Genomic DNA, 25,202 nt, shown 5'->3' with positions numbered 1-25,202 from the left:
TTAAATGTATGCATGTGTATGAGGTGTGTGTATATTTGTGTATGTGCATATATGTATGTGTGACCTCTGTGAAGGTGTGCATGTATATATGTGTGTACCTTTTTGAAGTGTATGTGTGTGTGGTATGTGCATGTATATGTGGTGTTATTATGTATGTGGTGTGCATGTATGTGTTGTGTATATGTGTGTGTGTATGTGTGGATATATATAAGTATGTATGTGGTATATATGTATGTATATGTGTGTAGTGTGTGTATATGTGTGTAGTGTGTGTGTATGTATGTGGTGTACATATATGTGTGTGGTGTGTGTATAATGTGTAGTGTGTGTGTATATGTGTGGTGTATGTATATGTGTGTGGGGGTAGATTTAACATCTTCAAGTATTGTTATCACCAGCCACCACCAGTTGTATAATAGTCTTTCTCCACTGATGTGACATTTCACATTTGTCATGAAATAAACAATAAATGACACTTCAGCTGAGTGTGGTGGCCCAAATACAGTTTGGAGGAAAATAGCTCCTGGTCGCGTTCAGCATCGGAAGCAGGGTGGCAGGCCTGTGAGAGGCAGCTGTACCAACCACAAGGGGCCACCTGGGGCGTCTGCAGTAAAGGAGGTGAGGTCACTATGCCAAGGCTTAGGTATTCTGAAGACCAGGGCTCCTTCACTGACTCTGAGTTAGTCACAGATCCCACAACACAGTCTCCTTGCTTCCTTGGTCACCAGTGAAGCTGGGAAAAGTCACTGAGCCTTGGAGGGAAGTAGCAGTGAAACTCAAGAACAGCCATGTTCACTTCGGGCACTGTGCTTCCTGACTCAATTTACCTAAACTTTATGGTGTGTGTGTGTGTGTGTGTGTGTGTGTGTGTGTGTGTGTGTGTGTGTGTGTGTGTGTATGGTTTGTTTCGTTTTTTTGTTGTTGTTGTTGTTAGTGATGGTTTTTGTTTTTGTTTTTGTTTTTTTCCAGTTTGGTTGAGAGTTCTTTGTTTTTTGTTGGTTTTATTTTGGGGGTGGTTTTCATTTTCTTTTGGTGGTTGTGGAGTAAGACATGGCCTTGTGGATCCTGGCCTCCAACTCAATGTTGCAGAAGCTGGTCTGTAACTGATCCCCTGCCTGCACCGCTGGGGTTCTGGGATTCCTAGCAGGCAGCACAGCACACAGCACAATCTTTCTGTCCCTTTGTTTGTTTGAGGCAGGATCTCACTATGTAGCAAAAGCTGTCCCAAATTCATCATCCTTCTGCTCCAGTCTCCCCGGGGCTGGGATTACAGGCAGGTATGACTATTAACAGCTAATAAATTACCACTTTGATATATGGGTCCCAACCCTTTTCTACTCCAATATTGTCTTTGTATGTGGGTGAGTTACTCATTACTACAAATAAACCTATGCTAGGCCATTTCAGAAATTATTAGGGATGGGCTTAAATCCAACAAGTGCCTTATTGTTCAAACTTTGTTAATCTTGGTTAAAAAACAAAAACAAAAACAAAACGACAACAACAAAAACAAAAACCCATCAAATTTACCATTTCAGCCTTTTTTTTTTTTTTTTTTTTTTTGTACATTTTTGACTCTTGTTTACTGAATGTCAATTTTAAACAATTGGTTTTTCAGCCAGGCATGATGGTGCATGCCTATAATTCCAGCACTCAGGAAACTAAGACAAGAAGATCCTCTTGAGTTCAGACTAGACTACAGAGCAAGGCCCTTTCTCAACAAAAACAGAGTAACAAAACTTACCTAAAAAAAAGCCAGGTGTGGTAGCCTAGATCTGTGATCCAAGTACTCTGGAGGCTGAAGCAAGATCACAGTTCAAGGCCAGCATAGTGAATTCTAGGCTAGCCAAGGTTACATACTAAGACCCATATAAAAAAAAATAATAAAATGGAATAATAATAGCAAAATTTTGTTTTTCTTAAGGATAATAATGGCAGTTATAAAAACTAGAAAAATAGATGTGGGCTTACATCTGTAAGCCTGTGTTTGGAAGACAGAAGCAGGAGAATCACCATAAGTTTGAACCCTGCCTTCAAAAATCAAAAGGAGAGAGAGAGAGAATATAAAAATGTATAGCTGGGCATGGAGACATCAGCCCATAATCCCAGCATGTAGAGACAAAGACAGAAGGAAGGGTCAGTAATTCAAGGCCTGTCCACCCTACATGAGACCATCTTAAAAAAAAAAAAGAAAGAAAGAAAGAAAGAGAAAAAGGAAAAACACAAAAGAGAGAGAGAAATAGATTTACAACATTCGCAAAGTTCTGGCTATGGGTACTTAAGAAAACAGTGAGGGGAAAAGGACAAAGGAAGAGCAGGGGAGTATCACTGTTTATATTATTTATAAATATCTAATTGTTATTGTTTATTATATATCAGGCATTGTGCTAAGTACTGCACACATTAGTCCACTGGATGGGGACAGTGAGGTAAGGTCTCACATAGACCAAGGTGTCCCTAACCTGGATATACAGACAAGGATGACCTCAAACTCCTGACCCTGTGTCTCCACTTCCCCAGTGCCAGAATTAAAGGCCACACTCAGCCTCCACTAGACATTTTTAATAACTTTGTGAAAACGCTAAACATCTTCATATATGAAAGACAACATGGTTCCTTGAAGTTAGGTGGTGGAGGCCATCCTCAGCTACATTGTGGGTTTGAGGTCAGCCTGAACTACATGAGACCCAGTCTCAACACAAAACAAAACAAACCCCCCCCAAAAACCAACCAAACAAATAAAGTTAAGTAAATGGGACTCAAATCCAAGCAGTCAGAGCTTGAAATCCAACCACTGTACCAGTTGTCTGAAGGGGGTGAATGTGCAAAATTCTTTTTAGATAGAACAGGAACAAACTTTAATTTTCTAATACCATTTGTGGATTTATTTTTTAATATTTAATTTAACGATGTATACACGTGTGTCTATGTGAGGGCATGTGCACACGTGAGCACGGTTATCTGAGGAGGCCAGAAGAGGGGCCGGAGCTGGAGTTACAGGTGGTTGAGCTGCCTGAAATGAATGATAGGAACTCCATGCTTGTCCACTGCAAGAGCAGCCTGTGCTCTTAACCAGTGAGCCATCTCTCCAGCCTCGCCTCTGTGCATTTTTTTTTTTGAGTGTGTGATTAAAGACACAGAGCTTGAAATTCATCATTTAAGATTATTTTTTAAGAGTACAGTTCAGTGGCATTAAATGTATTTACATTATTGGGGCTAGAGAGATGCCTCAGTGGTTGAAAGCACTGGCTGCTCTTGCAGAGGACCCAAGTTCTGCTCCCAGCACCCACACGGGAGCTTACAAATTTCAGTAAGTTCAACTCCAGGAGATCTAATGACCTGTTCTCACCTGAGGGCACCAAGCATGTACTCAGTACATAGACATGCATGAGGTCAAAACAGTCACCAACCTGACAATCTTTAAAGTTTTTTACATTCATATCACTGTACAATTATCACCATTTATTTTAACTTTGCTTAGGGTACATTCTACACTGAAGAAAATTAATTAAAATTTTTTATTTTATGTCATCCAATTTATTATTTCATTTTATGAATTTTAATTTTTTATATCATACTTAGAAATGCCTTCCCCACTCTGATGTTTAATTTTCAAAAATTTCCTCGGGTGGTGGTGGGGGTTTGGCCGATGGCTCAGTTGGTAAAATAAATGCCTGTAAAGCAGGCAAGAGGCCCAGCGTTGGCTCCCCAGGACCCATGCAAAGGCACAGTCAAAGCAGGGCTCTGAGAGTAGGGACAGGCAGGTCCCTAAAGAGCAAGGACCGGCCAGCCTGTCCGAACGGATGAGGTTCAGAGTCAGTAGGACACCTTGTCTGAAAAAATGGGGTGGAAAGTGATGAATGAAAGATACCTGACCGCAACCTTGGGACACACACACACACACACACACACACACTAGCACTAACAAGTACATATAGCACACACATGGCACAACACACAATTCTTAAAAATTTTCTCGGGTTTCTTTGTGTATATTTATGATTTTATATTTTCCTACTCCATTCTTTTCTTTCAATTTTAAATAGTTTAGTGTGTGTGTGTGTGTGTGTGTGTGTGTGTGTGTGTGTGTGTGTGTGAGAGAGAGAGAGAGAGAGAGACAGAGACAGAGAGACAGACAGACAGACAGACACTGGGGGTGTGGGACATGACACTGGAAAAAAGACAACTTTGTGAATTTGGTTCTCTCCTTCCACCCGTACAAGGGTTTCAGGATTGAACTCAGGTTACCAGCTTTTGATTAGTCAGTCTCTTTACCTACTCAGTGAATTTGCTGACCCCTCTATTTCATTCTTTCTAATTCTTCAAGAGTTTATCCCAGTGAAAAATGTGAGGTAAGGGTGCGTTTTACTATTGCTACTTGTGGTGCTGGGCTGCAAACCCAGAACCCCATGCATACTAGACAACTGTCCTACCATGGCTGCCTGGCCCTTTGTTTCCTTTTTTTTTTTCTCTCTCTCTTTCTTTTCTTCTTTTATTTTCAAAATAGAATCTCATGTGGCTTGGGCTGGGCTCAAACTCACCGCAAAGCTAAGGATGACCTTGAACTCCTTAGCCTCCTGGTTCTGCCTGGACAGTGCTAGAACCACAGATGTGTGCCGCACATCTGGCCTCTCCTGTTGTTTCTTTAAAGCCAACAATAATTAGAATCAGACATTTTAAATCTATATAGGCCAAAAGAAGCTGGGAAATTTCTGGAGGGGGGTGGGATGGGAATGACAGAGCAAAAGGATTGATCTCACCAGAAATGAAACCATAGTCTGCATTCAGATAAACAATGTGGCCCTGGGTACATGAGAGACTGAAGGGAAAATAAAACAAAGAAGGATAGAGAAAGGGAGGGGGGATAATAAAAGAGGGCAGGGGTGTGACTCGGTGGAAGAGCACTTGCCTAGCATGCACAAGGCTCTGGGTTGGATCCCTAGCTCCTGGGGGTCATGGGGAGGACACAAGATAATCAGTTTATCGTTAGTTAAGTGTAAAGGCATTAGTAAGGGTTGTCTTCTTTCTCATGGCCAGTATTCCTGTCAAAGAATACAGTTCCCTTTTTCATCAGTCCGGGTCACCTGTTAGAGACCCCACCCTAGAATGAGAACTCCGCATCTTCCCACCACCTTCTCATTCCTTAAGTATCAGTAGTAAATGTGACCTGTTTGAGTTCTGGAGTTCATTTCCTTAATTATTCCTAATATACCAGACTTCCCTGGCTCTCCTCACAGAACAGGAGAGCTATGGTGATCGAATCCGATTTCATCAGATATACAGTCATGTGTTGCTGCTCACAGGGGCAACTTCTGACCAATGCGTTGTGACTGTGTGAACACCCCAGGGTCGACTCCAGATGCTGGAGCCAGGGGTACACCCAGGAAGGAGTCAGGATAGAGCTGCAGCTCCCAGCAATCTGAGCAGCTTGTCCTAGATCGCATACTTTAAGTGATTGTAACAATAATATTTGTATATCCAAACATCTAAGCCCAGAAAAGTAAAAACATTGTCTAAAATCGCTTGCGCCATGTATAAAATATTGAGTAAGAATATTGTAGAAAAGATACAAAATGGAAGCAGAGTGTGGTAGTTTCTGCCTTTAATGTGAGTACTCTGAGAGGCAGACAGGAAGACCAAGTTTAAGGCCACGTTGACTACATAGTAAGTTTGAGGGCCACTCGGCTGTCTCAAAACAAACAAACACAAATATAAAACGCTGTAACTGTACAGGACTCTTACCAAGACCAGAACATGCATGTCTGGGAGTTGCCCTGGGGTAATCAATGAGCAAGTAACAGGCAATGAATGTGGAGACCCCTGATACACATTACTGTGGACTCTATACACGCAGGACAATTGGACTAAACGTCATTTTTTTAAACCATTTCTTTTTAAAATAATAAATTAATTTCTACAATATACTGGTTTTTTATTAGATTAATTTTTTTATTTTACTTTTTACTTTTTTTTCCCTCTGTAACCCTGGCTGCCCTCAGACTCACTGTGTAGCCAAGAGTGACTTTGAGCTTCACCTCTCACGGGCTGGGATCACCGGCACGTACTGCTATGCCTGCCGCCTTCTTTCTTTTCTTTTTTCTTTTTTTTAACCCTTTTTAACGTTTGAAATAACATCTAGCTTAGAAAGCATTGTACAGATATTTAAAAATATTTTCTTTATGTGCTTTACCTGTGAGGTCATTTTTGGTTGTTGCTTGGTTGTTGTTTTGTTTCATTTTGGGATAGTCTCATATAGGCCACTCTGGCCTCTTGCTTTATAGCTGAAGATGACCTTGAATTTCTGGTCCTCCTGCCTCGGCCTCTGCCTCCCGAGTGCCAGGATTACAGGCATGCACCAGAAAGCTGGGAATCACAGCTACTGCCTGTTCATGCTAGGCAAGCACTCTACCTACATCCCCAGCCTCTCTAGTTTAATTTATTTACTTAAAAAAAAAATTGGAACTGGAGAGATGGCTCAGTGGTTAAGAGCACTGACTGCGGGGCTGGAGAGATGGCTCAGAGGTTAAGAGCACTGACTGCTCTTCCAGAGGACCTGAGTTCAATTCCCAGCACCCACATGGTGGCTCACTACCATCTGTAATGAGATCTGGCACCCTCTCCTGTATACATAATAAATAAATAAATCTTTAAAAAAAAAAAAAAAAAAGCACTGACTGCTTTTCCAGAGGACTCAGGTTCAATTCCAAGCACTCACATGGCTCACAACTGTCTGTAATTCCAGTTCCAGGGGACCCATGGCAAAACACCAATGCACACACACACACACACACACACACACACACACACACACACACACACACAAAAAAAAAAACCACAAAACAAAACATTTTAAAAAATATTTTTGTGTTGTATTTCGAAGCCAAGTTCCAAACACATGCATTAGCCTACACAGGCTCAAGTTCATCATTATCTGAGCCAGGTGTGGTGGTATACATCTGCAATAGGATGAGTGCGTGGGAGGCTGAGGAAGGAAGATTGCTTCAAGCTGTAGGTCAGCTATTCCGTAAGTTCAAGGCCAGCCTAAGATCCACTGAATTTTAGTATGCTTGCCTATCACATGACAAGCTCTGGCTTCTATCCACGCACCGCAAAGTATAATTGATATGACATCTTTTGCCTCTACCTTTTATCCAGTCTTCCTGGAAGGGGTCAGGGGCAGTGACATACCTATAACTGTTGTCTCCCATGATGACAATAATGAATTCTGAGGGACAAGCTCGAGACTCTTTTACAGTTAACTTTTCCATATATCTAAGTAGGAGTGTACCCTAAAATGATCATAGAAAGCATGCACTAGAAACTTGACTGTAATAAGTGCACAAGCCAGTAACAGTCATGTATCACTATCCAGTATTGCACATAATTGTATGGCAGGGCATGTGCCTGCACTCTTGCCTGTTTATTCCAGTATCACTACAAACGTGAATAATGCACAGTGCTATGATATTAGAACAGCTCCAACATCAACATGCAGTACTTTATCTGCTCCATTCTTGTCCTCTGGGACCACTGTCAGCAGTAACATACCCCAATAATTTGGCTCAAACCTAGTGCTGGTTAAAGAGGAAAGAGTAGGTTTTCATGCGCTAGTAGAGTTCTTTTGTGTGTCCTGTGTGCATGCCCATGTGGAGGCCAGAGGTCATCACTGGTATCTTTTATTGCCGTCCATCTCAATGAGCCCGGAGCTCACTCTGTTAGCTAGAGTGACTGTCACTGTGACCCAAGAATCTACTTTTCTCTGTGCACTCACCAGCTCCGGTATTAAAACTGTGCACCGCCAAAGCCGGCTCTTAAAAAAGTTCTGGGAATCCAAACTCAGGTCCTCACACCTGTGCAGCAAACATTCAGCCCACCAAGCAACACCCTCCCTGCCAAGCCCTAGACGGTGGTAGATTTCTATTTAGCTGTTCCAGAGCCTGAGTTTAAGGCCTCCCTTTAACTGAAAGGTCAGGGTGGGTGCAGTAGCACACACCTATGGACCTACCTAGTCAGGAGATTAAAGTCAGAGATCCATTGAGCTCAGGAGTTCAAAGCCAGCAAGACTTCATCTGGGAGGTGGGGAGCAAATGTCTTTTTTAAATTATTTTTTATTTTCGGCCTGGACCTCATACAGATCCACCTGCCTCTGGCCCGTGAGTACTAGGATTAAAGGTGTGCACCACTATGCCCAATGGGGTATTATTTAATGACCACTTTTGTTTGTACCCTCGTTTGTATGTTTGAGGGTCACGTGCAGCCCGGGCTGACCTCAAACTCTCTATGGAGGCAAGGCTGGCCTTGAACTCTGGATCCTCCAGCCTCCACCTACCAAGTGCTCAGATTACAAGTGTGCTCCATCCACCATGCCAAGTTCAAACTTGAAAACCAGTTTGCATAGTCATTTGCTGCCTGAATCTTATCTATAACATCCCATCAGGGGAACATCCAGTGCTTGATTCACACTCAAGATGGAGACCTGTTTCCTGAGACTAGACAGTCCTTCCCCATAAAGTTCCTCCCTGTGTCCTCATGGAGTGCCCATTCTGATTAGGTGGGTCCTTTGAAAGGCAGAATTGACCGGTGCACCTCTAACAGAGTCAATGAATACAGCCTAGAGATCAGCTCAAGCAGGTTGGTTTATGATGGGGGTCATAGAGTTTAGTGAGCTGGGAGAGTTAAGGGGTTTGTCTGGTCAGTTCAGAATGGGGTAGCTAAAAAACTAAAAACACAGTACACTGGTTTAGAACTATGGGGAGGCCAGGGCTGGGCATCTGGCTAAAACAGGCTGAAGGAGACATCAGGGAAAATTTTTTTAAAGGAAAGAAAAGGAGAGGGAAGAAAAGCAAAGGGAAAAAGGTATGTGTATGCTGACTTCACTAACACAGAGAAAGACTGATGTGGGGCTACTATAAACATTTAAAAGCTTCACTGCAAAGAGAAACATAGTTGGATCCTAATTAAAAAGGGTCATCACTTGCATTAGACCTGTACTTTCCTTACTACCAAGGAAATTGTCCTAAATCTTAACATACTCTTTCCAATGAGTTTTCAGACCCAGAAATCAAAGGGACTTTATATACCCTCTCTCATCCTCAAGCAAAAACACTGGAAAACAGTTTGTTGGGTTTTGCTTTTTGTTTTTTTCTTTAAGGTAAAAAAAAAAAAGAAAGAAAGAAAAGAAAAAGAAAATGACACCGACTGCCTTTATCGTGATGGATTTTGACACTCTAACCCCTGGAATAACACCCTCTTTGCTCTATATAGAGTCTACAGACACACCTTATATTTGGTTTATTTCCTTGATGGGGAAGTATTCATTTCCAGGATACCTACCCGCTCCCACCCTCCCCAAATCTACCTTTCCAAGGCAGGGGAAGGTGCATCCTCGTCGGGCTCCAGCCTGTGCCCTCCTAGTACCTCTGGCCAGCAGCCTGTGGGCCCGCGCTCCCTGGACATCCATGAATGTTTGATGCTACATCTCTAACCCAGCCGAGCTTCCCGCCTGCACTGTGTCAACGGCACTTGGGTGGGTGTGGGGGGGTGACTTTTGGAACAGAAAGCTCCACCCATCCTGCTCCCTACCGCCTTCAACCAAACCAGCTAAAACACCCTACCTCAGGCTGCCCAAGTAATTCTCATCACATGATCTACGGTACTGTAATTTTTTTTTTAAACAAGAAAACAAGCAACCAAAAAAAAAAAATTCAAACTGCACGCGCCGGCCAATGGGGAATCAGGGGAAGGTGGGCGGGGGAAGAGCGGCGGGCTGGGCGGGGACCCGCGGACCTGAGGACCGAAAGATTCGTAAAACGCAGCGAGCGCACGGTTTGGGGGTTTTTTCTTCCAAAACTAAGTTAGGAGCGAGGCTCCGCCTGCAGCTGCAGCCTCTCAGATCCACCTTAAATCTTCAGTGGACTCGGTGCAGGGATCAGTGGGCGCAGCCAATGCCAATCAAGTTTACAACCACCAGCTCGGGACGGGGTGGGGGGCGGGGGGGGGGGGTGAGAAGTGAAGGGGGGGAGAGGTCTTAAACTTCTTCCTACACATGCACACATGACACACGCATACTGGCAGATACACGTACGCGCGCACATGCACACGCACACAAAGGGAAGGAGGGGGCGAAAGGCCGGCGCTCGGCGGCCAGGGAACATGGTTTGCAAACGCTTCTATCGAAGCATACTGGCCACGGCCTGGACGCTCCGGGACGCGGGAAGCGCGGCCAGATCCGAGCGCCATGATGGTGGCTGCGGTTCGCAGCCCGTGTTCTGGAGGGGGAGTTGCAAATGATGCAATCCCCCGGCCGGCGCCCGAACCGCGCTCCCTTCTCCCGGCCTTTCTCTTAACGTTCCTTATAGAGGTGCGTCGAAGTTTCGCGCCCAAAACGTGGATAAGGATTTTATTTTTATCTTTTTTTTTTAATTGTTAAGATTTTCTATTTTCTAGTTCCCGCCTCTGCTCTGAGTCCCCGAGCATGACAAGTCTGGGACTTGGATAGAGGCCCGAGGGACTTGAGACTTCAGTTTACGTGGAAATAAGTGCACTTTCGGTTCTCCGAGATCCGTCTGTGGCCGACCCCACCCTTTTCCAACCCCACGCGAGTAAAATCAGGGCGGCGACCCCCTAGGTTTCTAAGCAGCCTCCTGGGCCCCTCTCCCCCGCAGTGTCGTTTGCAAGATTTTTTGCCTTATTTTTTTAGCCAGGAAGGAGGGGGTGGCAGACATAGGGTGTGGCTCAGGTGAAAGATGGCAAATGAAAAAGAATCCGCACTTTGAAAAACAGATCAGGGATCCTAAATGAACTTCTAAACAAAACACCTTTTAGTCCAAAGCGCTAGAAGAGCAATCGTGTCTCCTGGCGATGGGGGTGCAATGGCGAAGGCAGAGTTGCCTGGCGCCTAGGAAAGGTCGTTCGGTGCGGCCAGGGCGGTGGGCACACAGTGACCTGAAAGGCCGACTACCTGCTCCCTCCCACTTATGAATGTCCATGGCCCCCAATCTAACCTATCATGCCCCCCCCCAACACACAAATCCACACTTCCCCCAGTTCTTCCCTGCCCGGGTCTGCGGCTCTGGACAGCCAAGGATGCAATGGTGGGGGACACTTTGCAATGCAGGGGCGATCCCCGAAAGTGGCAGTGTCTTTCCACAGTTTTGTGCGCTTCGGTGACCGTCCCTTAGCCGCCGGCGAGCCGGGAAGGCTTTCGAAATGCGCGGGGCTGCGGATCATTGGAGCCCTGCGGTAGGGGTGGGAGCGGGTGCTGCCCTGGAGGGTCCACGAACTCGGGGAAAATGGTCCCTTCGGGCAAGTCCCCCAGGGCTCTGGGGGCGGCGGGGTGTCCTCTGGAGAGGATCGCAGGCCTTCCATAGCGATTTTCTTCGTCCGGAAGATCGATGGTGAGGGAGGAAGGTTTCTGAAAAGTAGCCCTGCCCGGCTGCGCGGACAGAGACGCGGCCGCTTTCTGCGGCCTGCGGGCGCCCGGGGCGCGGGAACTGCGCGCAGCGACCCTAGCAGTGCGGGACTTGCAAGAAACCGACTACATTAGAGACTTTTGGTCCAGAGGCGCCAGCCAGCAGGACTACGGAGTTGCCACAGCGACCAGGCGGGGATCAGGGCTGCGGGACAGTTCGGGAGACTACCGCGCGGTAGTGGGGTAGCGGGTGGCTGACGCCGGCGGCGGCCGCAAACCCGCAAAAGGACGTTCGCGGCAGGCACAGGAGTCCAGGTCCTGGGAGAAGGACCATTTGAACCATCAGATTGTATGTGGAGGCTTGACACAGACGTTCGGAGGATGGAGAACACAGTGACTTGGGCGGGGGTGGGGTGGGGGGGTGCGTTCCTGTGGACTTGCCTGGCGTAGAGAGCATCAACATCTTCCCGGCCCAGCATTCCTAAAATGCAGTCTCTTAAAATACACATTAAAAAAAGAAAGAAAGAAAGAAGCTTTACGGAAGGAAAATGAGGTCCGTGCAGCAATAAAGAGGTGTGTTTTTCCATTTTGAATTGATTTCTGACTCTTGGTCCTCCTGCAAGTCACCCTTTATGTTTTAAACAGAACCACAAAAACACCTTTAGTCTTTAATTAAAATAATACCTACTTGAAGGACGTGGCCCAGCGACCAAAAGACCTGCTTTCCCATCTGGCACAGGAAGAAAAACCAACTCTTGCCTTATTTTTTAAAAAGGAAAAAAAAGAAAAAAAATTTTGACTCAGAAATGCTAGAATTACCTTTATAATCGCATTTGGGTGTGGTGATGTAAATGGTAGTATTTCAGTGAATGTTTAACCCGAATTTAGATTTTTCACAATTTACCCATAAATTCTCTTATAATTTACTTTTACACTTTAACCACATTTTAAAAATTGGAATGTGATGTTTCAAGAATTATTTTTGATAAACCTGGCTTTAAAATGCCCAGTCTTTATATTTTTAAGTAAAAAAATATACACCTTTGCTGAGCAGATATGAGGACACAAGACTCTCAGTTTTAATATTTGAACTATTTTTTTTGGATGTGTGAACTATAATATGAATACTCAGAAATTGAGGAATTTGTGTATGAGCAATTTCATTTAACCAACTAGTGTAGACTAAACATCAGTTTCTTAAGGATTTGTATGTTTGAATACTGTGGGCAAGATTGGTGGGTCAGGGGGTCTGGACATTGGTTTTCATCACCCACACCACTTCAAAAGTGTAAATAGAGAATCTAGAGGAGTCGTTATATCACTTTCATTTTCAATACTGCAGATGTGTGATCAGACTACACTTACGTAAGGGACCCCCCCTTTTGGTTCTCATACACTCATATCCTAGAAAACATAAATATTTTAACTAAATGGGGACTGCTGACAGTCTTACATGAGAATGTGGCTTTTCCTCTTTCCACTTCAGCTGTGTCTACCCAGAGAGGACTAAGACAAAAATGGCCACTGCTTGTTACATTCGGACCCCCCCCCCCCCCACACACACACACAAAAATCGTGTGATAGAAATGTAGGCCTACATTTTCTAGATGTCTGCCACTTCCCATTGTATTTCTGTGATTATCAGGGGCATGCCAGGCTGAATACCTCAAGCACAGTAAAGCACATGACAGTTGCACACAGTGCAAAGCTACGGAAGTTATCTTTATTGATTGCTTGATGTGTAACAATAATTGGCATCTTTTTCACACATTACAAAAATTATACCTGGCTCAGTATGCAACCTTTTGAGCATAGCCATATTATTTAACAAAGGGGGGGGGGGCTAGTCTACCCAATACAGCATTTACAAATGCACAAACATGCCACTTTGGCTTGTATATTGTCTAGATTAAAAAAAAATCTCTTTTTAACATAAATAAGTTAGTATAATTTTCAGTGTCTTTACAGAGTTATATACACAGGCACACTTCAAAGGTTTTCTCATACACAGGCAATGAAGAAACACTGTTTAAAGATGTGGTATCCATTTCACTTATTCTACAAGTGTGCTTTTCCTAAAAGCACATTCCTTTTTTTTTCCTTTAAAAACAGCACTTTCCTTGGGGCAAATTAACAAGTAGGATGAGAAACTTTGAACTAAAAATTATTTCATTATTTGTGTAAAGTTACAGATTTCTAAAAATATCCAGGGATTTAGGGTTCTTTTCACTGTCTACACAGCTCAAGAGAGAAGAAAACAAAGACATTTTCTCAACAAATCTAATGTGAAATGGTCAATTCTAAGAGTTCAGAATTTCCTGTCATGCACCCCAGATTTTTGTCCAGTATTACCTGGAATGATTACTGCTAAATAATTAACTGGTAAATTCCAATTTTAAGGGAGAGGAAAAACAAAAAGTAGTTTGTTTGTTTTTTTAAAGCCATTTGTTGCTACATAACAGAATCTTCAGAACTCCCAAATAAGAATGTTTCATGTAAAAATAAATAGCAACTATATGTAGCAATTACTCAAATTTTGATTATTTTAAAATAAAGGATCAGTTCTTACTGAAAGGGACACTACATCTTTAAAGAAAGCAATTTAAACCCTTCCCCCACCCAAGTTGCTTCTCTTCATGCAAGTCAAATATTTTTCTCCTTGCTACAAATTGAAGCAAGTTCTTCACACACACACCCCACCGATGCCGATTCCTCAGCCCCACCCTCCCCTCCCCTCCCTAATGTTTATGTGCTACATAGTAAAAGATAAAAACTATATACACAGGTAGTACAATGAAGCAAATAAGGAAAAACCTAATTGCGCAATGCTACATCCAATGCTTTTAGAGGCAGATGGTTTAAGAGTGCCTAACATGTTTAGTGTTATTATGTTGTTGCTTTCTCAGTGCTTATACAGGATGTCCATTCCATGGAGTCAGCGATATGTATTTAAATTGTTTCATGTATATCTTCCTTGCTTCATAAAGCAGTGATGTATCTAATAAACAAGGAATATTCTTAATTCTGCAAAAGAAACAAAAGAATTAGGGAGAAAACACTAGAGTAACATTGCCAAAGTACAGGAATTATTTTGTTACTATCTTAGTTGACAAATACTTCAGTGATGGGGGATAAACACAGGCACTGTGGATTTTTGTTCTGCTCTGTGTGGTGTCAAGAGTCAGGGTTCTTAACAAGTGGGCAATTTTGTGCAGCCCTCCCATGCCCCAGGGGACATTTGGAAATGTGTAGGGACATTCTGACTGTCACAACTTCGAGAAGAGGATTGCTACTGGCATCTGGTGGGAGAGGCCAGAGATAATGCTAAACATTCTAAAATGTACAGGACAGCCTCCCACAACAAAGAATAATTCGCCCAAAATGTCAACAGTACAGAGGTTGAGAAACTCACTCTAAAGAATCTGGGTCAAAGAGAGTGAGAAAGAAAAGAAATTCAGGAACCGTAACACTTCAGAGCAGCATAATTTCTTGAACTTGAAAAATACCTGGAAATGAAATTTCGAAAGACCCCCAGAGGCGGGGAGGTCTATGAATGGTTTTAAAATTGCAAAATGAGAAAGAAAAGAAATTCAGGAACCGTAACACTTCAGAGCAGCATAATTTCTTGAACTTGAAAAATACCTGGAAATGAAATTTCGAAAGACCCCCAGAGGCGGGGAGGTCTATGAATGGTTTTAAAATTGCAATTTATTTATATGCAGAATATCTGCATGAATGCTTTTGACTGAGCCTTAGGGCTGCTTAGTCAGCTCTAAACTGCTACTAACAAATGCCTCTTGATTAGAATGGGCCAGGTAAAAATCTAGGAGGCTCATCTGAAGAGCTAGGCCACAAGTCACACAAGCCAACTAACTAAAGCTACAGGTGTGATAGCTATTGAGAAAGAACTTCCATCCATTGTTTCTACTTTATCGAGGGTATCGTATGGAAAGTGGTTCTAATGTTCCATTTTCTATCAGCTCTGAAAATGCTAGGTCTGTAGGAGAAAGTATATTATGTACAAACACAACAAACCAGAACCCTACTTTATCTCTATGTTCCTTAATTTATTTTTAAATTTCTATAAATGAGGACCTGAAAAGTTAACAATAAATTGTTAAGATCTCTTTATATGCTGGGTTATGAGTGGGCTTTGGAAATAGAGACCACAGTCTTTGTTTATAAGGAGCTTAGAAACTATTAATATATGTAGTCAGGTCATTATGAATAGTCAATCTATGTAAATTTGGGGCTGGGCTACTCTAATTAGGTAATCAGGGTGATGAGATTTTGATACATGGAAAAATCCACACTTGTGCTGGCCCTACTGGTCCTAACATCTACCATCCATTTCCCCCTCAAACACCCAAACCATTCCGTTTCAGCACAATTAGCACACACAGCTGATGTGGTGGGGGATTGCTTCCTCTGTTCATTTAACTTCTGCTTTGTAACCCCAGGGCTAAAATCAGAAAATCTGTGGGAGCAATAGTACTTCTGAACTTTCCATTCTAGCTTTTTTTTTTTTTAATAAGAAGTTCCCTTCTCTCTTTCCAACACCAGGATACAGGAAAGTGACAGCTTATAAAAATGATTTGAAAATGCAGGACACGGCAGCCCTATTCACACTCCGAACCAAGTGTGAACTATGAGTACCTCACGTTTCTCCTAAAAATTTAAATGTAATTGTGTATTTGCCACTTATCCATTAGTCAAAATAGGTTCTATTAGCTCAAAATGAACCTATGGGAAATGGATTTTCATGAAGTGAGACTGGGGGTGCCTCAGTCCTTGTTTAGATGGGGAAGAAAATTGTCACTCTCGGCCTAAGTTTTGGTGGGAATCCTAAGAGTATGGCCTTCCTATTCTTTGGGGCCTTGGTGAGAAGTACTTGACTCGGGAAAACATCTCAGGACATAAACACTTTGTATTACGGTCCCCCACCAAGTGATTGCAGCCTTCCCCACTGGCAATTTTTTGACCCAGGAAAATAATTCCCCCTGGCAGGCAACTAATCTGCCAGCAGACCTGGGGTCTGCAGGCCCCCCCGGGGAGCGCAGCCCAGCTGGGGTGTCAGCTTTGTGCTCTTCCTCATTAACCCACCGGAGCGGTTTACGTCTGGTGTCTTCGGAGGCCGGGCTTCTTGGGCGTCTGCTCCACAGAGCCGGCGTTCAGGGAACCGTCTGAAACATTTTCTTCTGTTCTGTTGGTCCTTTTGTTTTGCGAAGAAGAATCTAGGAGGGGGCCAAGGGGAAATTTTTAAAAGAACACACACAAACCATCTTTATTAGCGAGAACAATGGCTGACAGAAGTTGGCCCAAGAGTCAAGGGATGAAAAACCCACCACCTCCACCCACGACCCCTGGACCCGTCATCCCCGGTAGCCTCTAAGGACAAAAAATGAGGTTGTTTCCACTAACAGAAGGCGTATTCTACACCCCACATCTTTCTCTCTCGCCCTAGCCAAGGAGGAGGCAGTTGGTAAACATCCCAACTTTGTCACATACCTACAGCTGGCTAGCGGGAAGGAACTGCGATGTGTTAGGCTGGGGAAGTTATCAGATCTTACTATCTCCGGCTTCTGACTTCAAAATCATAAACAGGCCAAGCAGTCGGCTAAGGGGCATTTCAAACCTAAGCTTCGCACAAGCTCGATCTCCCAGAGCTAAAGCAGAACATACTGGAAAAGCCAACTGAAGAGGGTCTAGCAGAGAGGCGCTACAGAGACAGACATTTTACGTTTTTCAAAGGGTCATTACCGTCTGCGGCAGGTCGCTTCCTCATCCCTGGGCACTGCTCCGCTAACCCCGCTGGACTGTCTGACGGGTTAGGCATTTGGTCCGCCAAATGCCGGTCCTCAGAGTTTGCCTGAGACCCAATTAGAGGCACCGCCTGGCGGCTCCCGTTGATATCCTGGCTCTCCTGCGCCGGCACCTTGCAGGCGCCCTTGGGGGGGCGCGGGGGTCTGTAGTAGAACTCCGGCAAGCTGCCCTTCTCCACCTCCTGCCACTCGTATCTGCCCTCCAGGGGCTTGTGATTCTGAAAGTCGAAATTCCACTTGCGCTGACTCGCTTCTTCCATATCTCGGCAGTGCTTCTCCAAGTCCCGGGTTAGCTCTTCGTGATTGACCGGGCCGAAGAGGTTTCTGCAGGCGGAGGGCTTGGGGTGCTCCGCTTGTCTAGCGTCCATCCTCTCCAAGCTCGGGCTCCCGTTAGATACTCGTACGTTTGACATCTTCCTCCCCGGGCGGGTGTGGACCACCGCCTCGGCTCGCGCTCTCCGAAAAAAAAAAAAAAATAATAATAATAAAACGAAATAAACAACAAAACCGAACAAAAGCGAAACGCCCCGGTCGCAGCGCGAACCCCTCTTTGAAGTTCTGCGACTGCACCCGGGGAGTCAAGTGGAGCAGAGTCCGGCGAGCGACCGCTCGAGCCGCAGGAGTGCGCAGGTCTGGGGGAGAGAGCGCAGGGACGCCCCGGCCGCGCAGCTCGAGGCTCAGTGATCAAGTGTACTGGAGGGCGGGGAAGGGAGGGGAGGAGGCAAGAGGAGGTGGCGAACAGTCGGAGTGCAGGCTGGGGCGAGCCCGTGGGTCGCGCGAACGCAGCCCCTCTCCAAACCTTGCCGCCGCGCGAGTCCCGGAGTCGCGAGTGAGTAGGGACAAGGGATGAAGGGGAGAAAAACACCCCGAAAGCAGGAGCCCCCCCGCCTTTTTTAGTTGCCCAATATGGCGGTGGAAGGGAGGCTGACGAAGAAGAAGATGATTGACACTGCAAGTCTATTTAAACAGAGGAGGAGCTCCATTGGTTGCGGCGCCGGTTGCCGCTCCGCCCCGGCTGGCGAGCGCGCTCTTAAGGTGGCCCCGGGCGCGGCGGCGCCGCCTCTCCGCGTTCCCGTGCGCGCAGCCTCCCCGTAGTGCTGCCAGGACATTGGCTGGTCGCGTGACTGCTCAGAGGTGTACGACTGCCAACAAACCTGCTCTGGCTGGCCCCGGAGAAATTAAAAATAAGACAAACAAACTAGCCAAACGGCTGGAGAGCTGGGGAGGGGCCTGCGCGGCGGCCAGGCGGGGACCTGGAGATCTAGGTCCGGGAGCTGCAAAGCTGCGCTGGCAGGCGCGCCACCGCTCCCGACTGCGACCTCCAGGTCTTAGCCCAGAAAAACACAGGGCCCGGGCTAGTGGGCTCCAAGGTCGCTGGGGTTCACTAGGGGCCCCGGTGGCTAGTTCAGCCCGCCTGCATTCGCTGAGGTGGGAATGCGGGAGGGTGTGCGGGAGACCGGAGAAACCTTGGCTCAGCGCCTGGGACCACCCCCACCCCTCCTTGGCAGGGTGCCTTAGCTGGGGTGCAAGAATCGGCCGCTTAGTCTGACCCCAGAAGTCTCTGCTATGCTAGGACAAGCCCGGGGCTTCAGGAAGGAGCCAGGACTGATGGCTCTTAAGTTATCAGGGTGTTTCTGAATCCAAGCATTGCCTCCACAGGGATCTCGTGATTGAAAAACCCTGGTGCTCTCTTAAGCGTCTTCATCTGCTTTATAGCCATCCCAGACACTAAATTTTGAAAAAGTCAGGTTACACCCCAGAATCTGATTTTCTTGTTTCCCAAGCACAGCGAAGGACATAGCCATAGGCTGCGTGTGGGAACTCGCCTCTATACGTTTCAATTCTTTCCCGGGCTGAAGCCGTTTCCTCCACCTGAGTCCAGACGCCAACTACAACAGCTCCTTCCTTCCTCCCCTCTTCTCTCCCACCAGCCTGTAGCTCCCGATCCACTCAGCAATATTCAAATACAAGCAAATACTTCTAGAGAGCTACAGGCTTTTAAAGGCTGAGAATACTTCCTTTAGGGATCCGATTCTCGATTAGCAAGTGTTTTATAATACCACCATCACAGTATTACTAACTCTAGTAATATTGTTTGGGTATTTCTTTGCTCCTGGTGGCAACAGTGATGGAGGTTAAAACAGAATAGGCAGGCCTGCCATAGCTCAAACAGAGTTTAGTGGGACTTTAAGTTTAAGCTTTACCCACTGGTATTCCCAAAACAGTCTTGGTTTGTGCTGAACCCAATACATTTTATTAGAAATTAAATTTGTTTTAGTATCACACAGAGGCATAGTTTTCTTATGCACCTATGCTGTAGGTGAGATTGAATGGTGTGTGTGTGTGTGTGTGTGTGTGTGTGTGTGTGTGTCTGCCTGCCTGCCTGCCTGTCCTCCTAAATTCAGAATGTAACAGTCCAGAAGGCCCTTAGGACCCTGTGGTTTTAGCCTCTTTTTTACCAATGAGGAAACTGAGACTCAGGTTTCCTGTCTGGGGACTTCCATTCAGTTGGTGGCAGAGCCAGGACTACATGCAGTTCTCCTCATTCTCAGGCTGGTTCATTTTCTGTCCTTTCCTTCCTGGTGGTCGCAGGGTTCCGGGTTTTGTCTGGATTTGCCTGGGCTGCAGTCTGCAGGCCCTCCGGTCTTCCAAGGATCCAAAATGGCTCTTTCCAGGCCTGGGCTGCCTGCAGATGTTTCCTTGATGTCACTATCATTTAATGCAGCTGTCGCCAGCCTTTGGTATCACCATCTACTAGTTCGACTGAAAGACAGATTCCATAAAGATGGATGATACCCAGAGAGTAGGGAATAGGGTGGACTTCAAAGCCAGGCCTTCTGAATTAACACACATGAAAGACTTTAGTTGGGATCAAGGTGGAAAGTTACATCTTCTGCAGTGTTTTGTTTGAGATGGTTTTATGCTGTGTTGATCAGGCTAGCCTTGAACTCCTGGCCTCTTCCCAAGGAGCTAGGATTGGGCTGGGCTTGTGCCTTGGTGCCTCAGCAAGGCAAGAGGACCAGGAATTTAAGGTCATTCTTGACTACATAGCTAAGGTCAGACTGTGATACCGGAGACCCTATCTCAAAAAACAAAAACCCAGTAGCTGGAACTACGGGCCCATTCCACTGTGCCCAGGTTGTTATTTTGTTTTATATTTTAGATTTGGGCTGAGAGATGGCTCAGCAGGTAAAGGCATTTGCCAAAATGTCTGACAAGCTGTCAGTTTTCCAAATCCATATGGTAGATAAGAGTTGACTCCTACAAGGTATACTATGACCTCTGACACACACACTAAATGTAGTTCCCCAATTACCCTCCCCCCCCATTTAACATTCCTACTTAATATACTGAACTGGGGAAGAAGGCGTAGTAAAATCGGGGTGAGCCTTATGTCCACAACATATGTCCATTATTGACACCAACACCATAAAAATTTTAAATGCTAGAGATCCCAGCACTGTGGAGGTAAAGGTAAGATCTCAACTACACAGAGTTCAAGGCCATCCTTAGCTATGTGAGACCATGCCTCAAACTTAAACTAGAATAAAATGTGATTACTAGTCTGCAAGGATCTCCTCTCTGCCTGTCTTTCAGTGTGTGAACTATAGCTCTTATGTAAAACGGAGAAATTACAACTCACTACAGAAGATTTTTTTTAATTCGTCACAGATTTAATATCCATATGAAAGCAGAAACATAATACTTCTGTCCCTGCATGGCAGGAAGGAATCTTTCAGCATTCTGTGGAAGCACCATTTTGTTGATGTGTTAATCTCACGTAAAGCAGTCCTGGCCACTCCACCTTAAGAAGTCTGGCTGCCAGCAGAAAGGCTGAGCTTAGCCGACCTCACTACGGATCTAGAGTGTTTTGTTTACAATCAAGGCACCCAAGATCGTAAGGCAAATACTGAGAAGGCAGGAGTCTGCTGTAGTAGCGGCGAAGCGTGAAAAAAAAAAAAAAAAATACTATGGAGTCGTGGAGGAAGAGGCGGAGAGCAGAGCGCAGTCCCTTGTAGAAAGTTAGGGACCTGCGGAAAAGTAAACCAGGAAGAAAATGTTCACACGGGTAGAATAAAGTCCCACAGCACATTGCTCTTCAATGGGGCTTGCTTTTCGAAGACCCCGTAGTCCTTCGCGAAGCTTGGTAATCTTTTCCACTCTGCATGCTTTCTTAGCGCTGAGAAATGTCACTCCCCTTCACCTCCACTCCCCACCCCTGTTTGAGACTTTCATGAGTTTAGTGGAAGAGGCTAAGATCAAAACGATTTAAAACACCTGTGTGGAAGGTTCGTGTCCCAAAGGGTTGGGCAAGCAGCTCCTAGCAGCCCGGCTCCCAGGTGCGATCCTCACAGAGCAACTGTGAGCCTCCACTGTGTCTGTGAGATGTCCCGCTGTCCTCCACCGCAAACGCACACAACAGGACAGCTTTCACGCAACATCACCAGTCCTTCAGCTGCCTTCTTCTTAGAGCTGGGAAAGGTGTGCCTGGTTTCTGACACTTTTAATTCATCTTAACCAATATTTACTGAGCTTCTTCCGTTAACATGCCGTTTCTTTCTTGTCCCCTTGCTTTCGTCGTCTCCCCCACCCCCACCTCCATCCCCTGGTCCTGGAACTCACCACGTAGCTTACTTAGGCTGCCTCGGCAGGCCTCCTTTCCTGCCTAGCTTCTGCCAGGGCCTCTACTCCTCCCCTGTGAGTGCTATGCTATGATTATGGAGGTGTACCACCCTACCCAACTGGGGTTATAATCATTGTTGCTCTTGTTTGTTTCTTTGTGTGTGTGGTGGGGGGTTGTTTTGGTTTTCTTTGGTTGGGTTTTTGTTTGTGTGTGTGTGTGTGTTTTTGAAAGTGTTTCATTGTGTAATCCAAGCTGGCCTTAAGCTTGCTGGCAGCCTCCCTGCTTCAGCCTCTAGGTTGCAGGCATGCACTACCACATAGCTGCCTCGCTTGCCATTTTCACACATTTATTGGCATCTCCTGTTACGAGGCGTCATCCTGGCACTTGGGATACAGAACTGAAGAGTTTGAAATTAGGATGAAGCTCACATTCTAATAAGAGAAGGTGGGCAGAAGATAACCACAGTGAGTAAAATGCAGGGTATGTAGAGATATCACACTATGGAAAAGCAGCCATGAGCAAAGGGAAAGGGAGGGGACAATGAGGATGCGGTGACCCGGGAAGTGGCCTTCCAGAGAGGCTTGAGGACTTGAGGAAACAGGCATGCCAGGTATCTGAGAAGAGAGTGTGTCCCAGGAGCAACAAGTGCAAGCTCAGAGGCTCTGGTGGGACCTTGCAGGAGGCATTCATTCAAGGACACCTGTGCTTGCAGACAAGGCAAAGCAAGGGGGGAGTGTCCACAGGAGCACTGGCGAGCACTGGCCACCTGGGCCTCGAAATACAGCTGTTCACAGCCAGGAACAAAGGAAGGCACCAGGACGTCCGGAGGCTTTAAGTAGCAGAATGATGTGACCTTACCCTGTGTGAAGAAACTCCTAGGGCATCTCTTTCACAGCAGCCGGGGGAATAAAGAGATGAATAAGTCATAGTTCTCGCCTGCGGAGTACACATACAGGCAGACCACCACATACACAAGGAACTAGAGATGGAAAGGGAAACACAGATGAACAGGATGAAGTGAAGAGCTACCGTGTGCATGAGTATTGGGGTCTTGAAGGACAAGGAAAATGTGGGCTAGGAGGATGACTCAACTAGTAAGGAGTGCTTGCCCCCAGTCTCAGGAACTCGCATGACGGGAGGAGGGAACCAGTCCCTACCAGTTGTCCTCTGACCTCCATGGCACATGTATGCCACATACATAAATAAATAAATATCAAATATGTAAATGTCATTACAAAAAAAATTTAAAGATGTCAGCTCGGTGTGGTGCAACATGCCTATAACCACACTGGACGGTAGAGGCAGGAGGATCAAGAGTTCAAGGCCAGCCTTAACTACCTAAAGGGTCTGAGGCCAGGTCAGCCTGGGTTACTTGAAACTCTGTCTTCTCAGAGGGAAGAAGTTGGATATAGTGGTGGACATACATGATCACAGCAGCTGGGAGGTGGAGGCAGGAGGATCAGTTCAAAAGCAGCCTTGAGTATATGAAGAGAGCTGGAGGCCAGTCTGGATTCTATCAGACCTCAACCTCAAAAGATCAAGAAAGAAAGAAAACGCTGATAAAATTATAAGCATATATCAGGAGGAAAGGGGGATGAGATCAGTCACAGGGCAGAGAAGGCAAGCAAAAACAAACTGTCTTCTGTATCCAGTGGTGGGTACTGCTGGGACTTCTGCTGAAGAGAATGACTGAGTGCTGTCCAAACTTGTCCCCTGAATGAAGGCAAGCCTGGGCCTGGGCTAGGGTTCTGAGGTTTGGATTTATCAGACAAAAGTGATCTCCAGAGGTTGAAACTGAGGGTCATCTAAGAAACAGTGTCTAAGGCTGGAGCTAGCTGAAAGGCTGGGCAGACAGTCCTGCTGTAGAATGACTCCAAAGGGAACTGGGAGGCAGTGCCGAGGACAGTGGGAGGCAGAAGGGCCATGAGGCAGGGTTGGAAGCAGCCTGGCATGATCTCCTGAACCTCAAAGGCATGGCTGCACTTGCTTTCTGGTGCCTCCAGCCTTGGCTGTGCACAGGGAAGTAGCTGCTAAGGGGCCTCAACTGGCTTGGACAATGAGATCTTTGTCTTAGGAAGTGGAGTCTGACAGCAACGTGAAGGTTGGGTGTGACGCCTGGAGAGGCTGCACGGGGAGGTAATTTGGGAGGCTGCTGCACACACAGGCAACAGATCGCGGTGAGTTAAAGACTAATAAGGTAATGTGGACTTGAGATGAGAAGTGCCCTTCTAAAAACACTATCTTCAGCCCATGTGTGATGGAAATGCTGATAACGTCTGTCTGCTAAGTGTCAGAAGAGAAGAAAAAGAACACTCGATGATGGCCAGAGAACAGAGGCCAGGGCGCTGTAGACCTGACTCCCGGTAGCAAGTTTCAAAGACATTGTCCTATGTTAATAGAAGCATTACCCATCTTTTGCTCCAAGCTACTGTGTTATGGGTTTCTCTCTTGGACCCTGACATTCATGATTAGCCCAGTACTCTCCATAACGGAAGCAGCTTCCTCTGGCTTTGTCTGAGCCTGAGCCTGCGATGACCACAATCCTGATGCAGACACCAGGACCATCTTATGCACATGAAACTCTGAGACAGAGGACTAAGTGTTCTAAAGGCTCTCAGACTAGGGTACCCCTCTTCTGGAGGTGACTGCAGAGTTCATTTTAGGAGGTGCAATGACTTGATGGCTTTGCACACTGCACCCCCTTCAAAGGCCTCTTTGGCTTAATGAATAAGTCATAAAAAGAAGGTTCTAGAGCTGGGAGATGGCTCAACTGGTAGAAGGGCTTGTCTGGCAAGGCTGATAGCCTGAGTTCAACCTCTAGAACCCACATAGAGGCGGAAAGACAGAGCCAACTCCACAGAGCTGTCCTCTGACTCCACACATGCATCCTGGCTCATGTGCCTACACACACATTACACATGCACACACAGATGCTTTTTCAGATCCTTAGAGAAAAGTGGAATCTTTGGATGTAAGAAGAGGTCAGCTGCATGTGGTGGCTCCTGCTTGTAAATCTAACACTGGGGGGACAGGACATGAGACAGTAGGAATGCCCACAAGTGTGAGCCCGCCTGGGTTACATAGTGAGTTGCAGGCCAGCTTGGGGTTACAGAGTGAGACCCTGCCTCAAAAACAAAACAAGAGGGCTAGAGAGTTATCTCATTGGTTGAGAGTGCCTGTTGCTCTAGCAGAGTACGGAGGTTTGGTTTCTAGAACCCACTTGGCAGCTCACAACCACCTGTAACGCTAGCTTCAAGGGATCCTACACCTTCTTCTGACCTCTGCAGGCACCATACATGAGTGTGGTGCACATACATACATGAAGGCAAAGCAGTCATACACATAA

At 45.9% G+C, this 25,202-nt stretch overlaps 1 protein-coding gene and 1 long non-coding RNA gene across 3 annotated transcripts in view; both read right to left on the bottom strand.

Moving 5' to 3' along the window:
* Positions 1–9,495, bottom strand: part of LOC128099505 (uncharacterized) — a 28,095-nt gene extending 18,600 nt beyond the window's left edge. For both annotated transcript variants that reach the window (XR_008214552.1, XR_008214553.1), the window contains exon 1: positions 9,359–9,495. This is a non-coding gene — a long non-coding RNA (uncharacterized LOC128099505). The remainder of the gene's footprint in view (positions 1–9,358) is intronic.
* Positions 9,496–13,114: 3,619 nt separating this feature from the next.
* Positions 13,115–25,202, bottom strand: part of Cdkn1b (cyclin dependent kinase inhibitor 1B) — a 37,437-nt gene continuing 25,349 nt past the window's right edge. Inside the window, exons 3-5 of the mRNA XM_052719456.1 lie at positions 17,171–17,688; positions 16,514–16,644; positions 13,115–14,434 (exon numbers count right to left, since the gene is read on the bottom strand). Coding sequence (XP_052575416.1) covers positions 16,523–16,644; positions 17,171–17,688 — 640 coding nt within the window. The 3' untranslated portion in view covers positions 13,115–14,434; positions 16,514–16,522. The remainder of the gene's footprint in view (positions 14,435–16,513; positions 16,645–17,170; positions 17,689–25,202) is intronic.

Source organism: Peromyscus californicus, unplaced genomic scaffold, assembly GCF_007827085.1.
Source record: "Peromyscus californicus insignis strain IS unplaced genomic scaffold, ASM782708v3 Scaffold_6__1_contigs__length_162567912, whole genome shotgun sequence".
Lineage (NCBI taxonomy): Eukaryota > Metazoa > Chordata > Mammalia > Rodentia > Cricetidae > Peromyscus > Peromyscus californicus.
Note: the sequence above shows the minus strand (reverse complement) of the source record. Positions and strands in the feature narration are given on the sequence as shown.